The following is a 7284-nucleotide window of genomic DNA, read 5'->3' as shown; positions in this document are numbered from 1 at the left end:
AGAGCAGGGGAGCCCCAGCAGCCCCTTCCCCAGCAAGCAGCTCCCACTTGGAGGAGGCAGCAGCTCCTTGGAGGAGGCAGCAGCTCCTTGGAGGAGGCAGAAGCTCCGTCACCGTCTCCCAAACACTCGGAGGAACTGGGAGATCAAGGCTGAGCTGCTCTTACTTTTGTATTCCAGGTGGAAGCCGGCAGCAGAGACACTGATATCCGAGTAGAAATGCAGAAAGAGCTGGTTTGAAGTGCTGTTGAGCAGCGCAGGCACTGTAGTCCCTGGGAAAACAAGAGGGGCACAAAGACAGTGGAGAGGATCTTTCTCCTCCTCCTCCGTGTCCTCGGAGATTTGAGGCAGGAGGAGGCTGAGAACAGAAAGTCCTTTAAACTTAACAAGCTCCCCTGGTTTTGATCAGGTTCTAATGAGGCCAAGTGAGGAATACCCAGGGCCCCTCTGCAATGGCCTTTCCAGCAGCAGCTGCTGAATTTCGGCCTGTGAAGTCTCACCACGGGCAGACAAAAAGCATCAAGAAGGGAAGGGGGGATGAGGAACAGCGTGGGAGGAGTTCAGGGAAGTCCACACTCCTTCTCCTGCAGCAGCAGGCCAGGGCAGCTCTACCCCAGACTCCTTCTCCTCCCCACCCCAAAGCACCTGGAGCACATTTGGGCCTTAAACCAGCAAGAACTGGGGTGGTTGTTCTGCATCTGAAAGCTTCCCAAAGCTCTGGCTCCTCCCTGCTCTGCCAAAAGCCACAGTTCCTCATGGACAAACAAAAAATACAGTTTTTTGTAGCCCTTCACACATTTTGGTGCCTGTCAGGTGTCTGAGCTCACCCCACAAAACCCACCAGTGCTGTGGGAATTCCAATTTCTGGGCTGTGGAACAAACCCCACTGGGATTGTGTTGGAGGCTCCCTGTCAGTGTTTCCCCCAGGAAGACAGAGTTCCAATTCCCAACCCAACAGGGCTCATGCTTCCCTTTAGGCCCTGCATTCTGTGCCAGACCCCAAAATATCTATTTCTCCTGCAAAAAAATCCTGCCCAGCAGGAAAGCTGTAAAAAAATAAAATGAAAAAAAAAAAAAACTCAACCCCCCCAAAAACCCCAAAAAACCATAACCCCCAGACCTTTAAATTAAGCCCTTTAGGCCCAGGCTTAAATCTGTGCTGGGTTTTTGAAGCATTTAAAGCATAAAAGCTGAGTTTTATGAGGTGAAATGCTGGGCTGGACCCAGGGGGGTGCTGAGCACGTACCAGAGAAACTCCCCAGCATGGTGGCCGTGTTATCCCCTCCATCAAACACTTCCAGGGAATCCCAGTTCTGCTCAGTGACAAAACTGATCACCTGGATCTGCAGGGAAAGAAAAGGCAAAAAAAAATATTAAAAAAATAACAGGAGAATTCCTGCACTAATGGTAATAAATTAAATTAATCTCGGTTAAAGGGTCACTAATCAAGTTGCCACACACCCTTATTTATCTGTGCTACTGCTCAGGCAAAACTTGGAGGCCTCCTGCCTTATCTGGGCTTATCCAGCTATTTTTTCCCTCTAACTCCAGACTCTGTGTCAGGAATTCTGTTTTCTGCTGCTCCTTACAAAGAGAGAGCTCCTGCAACTGCACAGCTCATTTACAGCTGCTGAGAATCCCAGCCTTTTTTCCCCCTCCTTGTTTAGAGAAATCCCTGAAGACTTTCAGCCCTTTCAAACCAAAGCAACCACGAGCTAAAAGAAAACAAAAAAAACCCCCAACATTAAACAACGGGATTTTTTTTTTTTTAAAAATCCAATCGAGTTTCTGCCTTTGCCTCGTTTTCTTGGCTTTTAGTTGAATCACTCGAGCTGCATTTTCAAATTTCACCTTTCCCTGCCACGGCCCATAAGGTTTGGAGGCTTTAGGAAGTCGCTTGACTCCATTAGTGAGAACATCAACACAATCCTCAAACGAGCAGCACACCCTGAGAGCTGAGAAAATCTGCATTTACACCCAAAAGCAGCTCATCCCCGGGCAAAGAGCTCCTGTAATTGCACGGATTTGTCTGCCACCATTACCATTAAAATGGATTTTGTCTTTGCTCCTTAAATACCGGGGGTTCAAAGCATTCGGTGTCCCACTAAAAACACAAAATCAAGGTTGGTGAACTGGTTGAGGGAGTGAGGCAGCAGAGCTGAGGGGAAGCCAAAGGTGTTTGGGAGAAACCAGCTTCAATCTGTGAGCTCTTGATGAAATTTTCAAACCCTGGGCACCTCAAATCAAACTGGGAGACCAAAACCCTAAAAAAAGACCCTTAAAGACAAATCAGGAGAATAAATGACTTGTACAACCCGGCTGCCGACGAGGAGGATGCTGGAACTTTGGGAATTTGGGTAGAATTCCCTCTTCTGCAGAGCCTCAGTTCTTTCAGATCCCTTTGGATGAAGAATTCCTGCCAATCCTAATGGAATTCAGCTGGATCCTGGCAGCACAGAGCTCAGCAGGACACACTCCCTGGGCAGAGCAGGGAGGGGAGCTCAGTGCCCTCAAACCTCAGCTCCACACACATGGACACGACCCTGGGAACCCCCTCCCTGTTTCCCCACAGTCTTATTCCATGTTTTTTCCATGGAAAACCCTCCCTTTTCCCCCCCAGTCTTATTCCATCTACCCCAAAACCCCACTTGCCTCTGCCCCCCTAAACAGCAAATGCAACACACCCATTTAAAATAAAAGAATAATAAAAAAATCAAATCAAACTCCATTATTTCGGCCACTTTAACCTTTTTTCCTCCTTGATTTCTCCTCCACAATAGAAAAGGCTCGAAAGTTCCTCCAAAGGATTTTTTTTTTAGCAGAAAGTAAGTGGAGTTCATCTGGCAGGAATTGCAGTGACCCCCACAGAGCCATCACTGCTCACACTGACCAAGCCAATCCCTCCCTTCCTGCCTCATTACACCCCTATTGTGATTTCCATTATTGAAAGTGGATTGAGAAGGAGCATTTTGTTTGCTCTTACATCTCCTAAATTATTTATTCTCCTCTCCATCCCCCCCCCCCAACTTAACGGAATAAACATTTTTAAGGTCCTAATTCTAGTCTGACATGTGGATTCACAAGGGATCTGCATCTATTTACTGCCATGTATATAAATTAATTCACTCAGGAAGGTTTGCTATGGGGATGAATAATTCATGGCAGAAGTGCCAGCTCTGTACCCTGATTACATAAAAATCCTGCAAGTGAGTCCTGCTTTAAGAAAGCTTTAATTTCACCTCCTCCCCTGATTCACAGTTGTTTAACCTTTAATTGTTGTACAAAACCAGGGTAAACTGATGCTTAAATTAGCATCTAATAAACAAAAGCAGGGACCAGGGAAGGGGGCAGGTTCTGTGGTGGGTCCAGCTCTGTGACCATCACCTTCCTCGGGTGTCTCCAGTGTCCCACCACCCTCCCAGTAAAATATTTCTTCCTAATATCTCATCTAAACTTCCCCTCTTTCAAGCTGTCCCAGGGGAAGGGGGTCACACTGAAGGACCAGAGTCCTGCTCTCCATCAAAACCCTCCCAACCCCAGACCTGCAAACTGGACTTCCAGCTTGGCACTGGCTGGAAAAACACACATTATTTTGTTTGCCTGCATTCTGTGTCAGACCCCAAAATATCCCCTCCAAAAAAATCTCACCCAGCAGGAAAGGGGTAAAAAAAATAAAACAATGAAAAATAAAAACCCAACCCCCCAAAAAAAACCCCAAAGACCAAAACCCCCAAACTTTTAAACCATTAAGCCATTCCATTTCCCAGTTTTACATGAGAGCTGTGTCTGCACAACCCAAGAGGTGAGAAACAAAAAAAATCTCTTATGAATAAAGCCAGGCCTAACATCCTGCTGCAATTCCTGCTTCCCTCTGATGGGCAAGAACAGCTCCAAGGGGCTGGAAGGGGCTGGAAGGGTTCACACTCCAAACATTGGGGGTGCAGAGCAGAGACATATTTACAAAGCTTTAAAAATTAACTGCATTTTTAAATTCAGTTAATTTTTAAATTCAGCTAATTTTTAAATTCAGCTAATTTTTAAATTTTAAAAATTAACTGAATTAATGGAATTAATTAATTAATTAAAAATTAACTGAATTTTTAAATTCCACCCCCAGGAATCTCCAGCAACCTGCAAACTGCCTCGACTGTGGAGAAGTTTGGCTGAGCTAAATGGATCCTCCTGTCATTTGCAAGAGGTTAAAAAATGGCTAAAATCCCAGAATTTGCTGGACTGGGCACAGCAAAAGCCTGGCAGAGGGTCCAAAACATCACCCCAGGCTGGTGCTGTTCCTCTGTGATGCCCCCAGTGCTGCTCCCACCCCAGAGCCAAGGTCAGGTGTGGTTCTGGCTCGTGATGGTGGCACCAGGTCACAATTCCCAGGGAAAAAAACTCCAGCCTGGGAGAGCTGAGCTGCTGTTCCAATAAACTGTGCCAAGAGCTGCAAACCCATCAGCAAACCCAGGACAGAGAAATAAAAGCACTTGATGAACAAAACACCCCGTGGAGTGGTGCAAAGAGGAGGGAAGAAACCCTCAGATAAGGAGAAGTGGGATGAATGAACCTGCCCAAGGATCCAAGAATCCTGGCACAGCCTCCCTGGGCCAGGCTCAGGAAGGACACCCCACGTGGGGGCTCAGGGGGGGCCTTTGTCTCAGCTTTGCTCTCTGATGTTTGGTTTAATTCTCCACATCCTCCTGCTGGTTCCTGCAGAGGGGATGATAAGGACCCACAGAAAGGATCTGAAGAGAGGGAGCTCATTTACCTGGAGACAGGGAGCAGCAGGGCTGGGGTTGTACAATCACACTGCTGCACCTCTGCTGGCGCAGCAAAGCCACGCTCTCAGGGCTCCCAGCATCCCAGAATTACAGCACTGGAAGGATCTACACCCAAAATACCCAAATATCCAAAATATTCCCCAGCACAGCCACACAGCCCCAGCTGGTTTCCCACACACGGTGCCTCCAGGAGGCAAAAATCCATTGGAATCTTATCCTGAGCTGGGAGGGACCCACAAGGATCATCCAGTCCAGCTGCTGACCCTGCACTGACACCCCAACAATCCCACCCTGTCCCTCAGAGTGACTCTCAGCTCTGGAAGGTCACAATCAGGTCACCCCAAAGCCTTCTCTTGTCCAGGCTGAACAATCCCAGTTCTCCCAGCCTTTCCTCACAGCAACCTGTGCCCGGTACCACCCCTTATAGCAAAGGATTTCTTCCCAATATCCCATTTAACCAGTCCTCCTCCAGCTTGAGGCCGTTCATTCCAGACTCTGCTGTCATAAATAAACCAAAGCAGAACAACCATAAATAAACACCAGCAGTTTAAAGCTCTCAGGTCTCCGAGCACCTCGTGTCTATTGAGCAGTCAGGAATCAAAGTCTGCTCCCTTTTTAGATCTACTTAAAACTCTAAAGCTCCAGCAGAATTGGAAAAGGACCCACCAGGATCATCCAGTCCAACCCCTGGCCCTGAGAGGATCATCCAAACCCTCCTGGAGCTCTGGCAGCCTCGGGGCTGTGCCCACTGCCCTGGGGAGCCTGGGCAGTGCCCAACCACCCTCTGGGGGAAGAACCTTTCCCTGAGATCCATCCCAACACAACTTCAGGCCTTTCCCTGAGTCCTGTCCCTGCTCACCCAGAGCAGAATCAGTCCCTGCCCACTCTGGCAGTCGCAGGGTAAAGGAATATCTGATCCCAGAGATTTAATTCCACGTTCTTTCCTGGGAGAGGCAGAGATTCACAACACGTGGCCTCTCCAAGAGCACCAGACACTGTTTCCTCCTGTTTTTGGCACTGTACCTGGATCCCTGCTCCTTCAGGGACTGTGATCTTCCACACACAGTTGAGGCTGTTCAGGTAGGGCTCAGGGAACCCCGGGGACAGGATGGTTCCCTTGCGCTCCGTCAAATTCCCACCGCACGGCACTGGAAGGAGGAAATCACTGCTTGAAAGTGGAATTTGCAACTGGCTTTGTGCTGAAAACACCTTTCAAACACCCATCCACGGACAGAAAAGCAAGAACTGGCTCATGATTAAAGGACAGTATAAATAACCCCAATAAATAAAGGATAGTATAAATAAACCCAAATAAAGATTTGTATAAATAACCCTTTTTTCAGTAAATATCTCTCGTAACTTCTGACAGGGCAGTGCCCAACCCTCAGGCGTGGGGAACAGATCAGCCAGGAGACTGATCCTTCAGGAACTGCTCTCCTCCAGAGGAGAAAAGGAGCTTTCAGACACATCTGATTTATTCCAGGTGCTGTCCCAGATCTTATGACAACTGTTGGATGAAAAGGTCCATTCCCTGGAATCTGAGGTTCAGCTGTTCTTGCTTAGAGGCAGGTTGGGCTTCTTTATGTAACAGAGGATCCCAGAATGGTTTGGGTTGGGAGGGACCTTAAAGCCCATCTCACTCCAACCCCCCACCACGGGCAGGGACACCTTCCACTAGCCCAGGTTGCTCCAAGCCCCATCCAAGACACTTCCAGGGATGGGGCAGCCACAGCTTCTCTGGGCAAGTTGTAAGAGGTATGAAAGAGGTTTTTCAAGTTCCATCAATGGTTTGTTTTGCTGTGGATGTCGGGGTTTTGTTTTTTTCATAGAAACACGGGACACCCTGAGTTAGGAGGGACCCACAACATCCAACCCCTGGCTTTTCCCAGGACAACTCCGAAAATCCCACCACGGAAAGGGACGAACTGTTCTGTCTCATCTCCCCCCGAGGTCACCTACCCACGCAGGTGGGCACAGACACGTTCCACTGTGCCAGGGCCCCGGGCATGGTGAGGCACTCGATGGTGGGGGAGCCGTGCAGGGCGTAGCCGGGGCTGCACTCGAACCTCACCACGGCGCCCACCGCGAAGTCGCTGCCCAGGCGGCGCCCGTGGCGCGGCTCGGGCACGGAGCTGCACTGGGTGGCACTGGTCCTGGGCACGGCTGGGGGGCAGCAGGGGCCAGGGGGCAGGGAGAGAGAGGGAGAAAACACGGTCAGAGCGCACATGCGTCGGGAATGTTGAGTGTTGGGTGAAAGGTCTGTTAGAGGCGGCGCGGAAATCTGGGTGTACCCAAAGTGCAGAGGGGCTGGGCCCAAACCGAGTCCAAATTGAACCCAAACTGAGTCCAAACTGAGCCCAAACTGAGCCCAAAGTGAGTCCAAACTGAGTCCGAACTGAGTCCGAACTGAGTCCGAACTGAGCCCAGAGTCTGAACTGAGTCCGAACTGAGTCCGAACTGACTCCAAACTGAGTCCAAATTGAGCCCAAATTGAACCTGAACTGAGCCC

At 49.3% G+C, this 7284-nt stretch overlaps 1 protein-coding gene across 1 annotated transcript in view; it reads right to left on the bottom strand.

Moving 5' to 3' along the window:
• Positions 1–7284, bottom strand: part of CSMD2 (CUB and Sushi multiple domains 2) — a 245534-nt gene that overhangs the window by 57032 nt on the left and 181218 nt on the right. The window contains exons 35-38 of the mRNA XM_027701316.1: positions 6735–6938; positions 5799–5923; positions 1244–1340; positions 165–269 (exon numbers count right to left, since the gene is read on the bottom strand). Of these exons, the coding sequence (XP_027557117.1) occupies positions 165–269; positions 1244–1340; positions 5799–5923; positions 6735–6938 (531 nt within the window). The remainder of the gene's footprint in view (positions 1–164; positions 270–1243; positions 1341–5798; positions 5924–6734; positions 6939–7284) is intronic.

The sequence above is a fragment of the Neopelma chrysocephalum genome, unplaced genomic scaffold (genome assembly GCF_003984885.1).
Source record: "Neopelma chrysocephalum unplaced genomic scaffold, ASM398488v2 Primary Assembly neopelma1_155, whole genome shotgun sequence".
In the NCBI taxonomy this organism is placed as follows: domain Eukaryota; kingdom Metazoa; phylum Chordata; class Aves; order Passeriformes; family Pipridae; genus Neopelma; species Neopelma chrysocephalum.
Note: the sequence above shows the minus strand (reverse complement) of the source record. Positions and strands in the feature narration are given on the sequence as shown.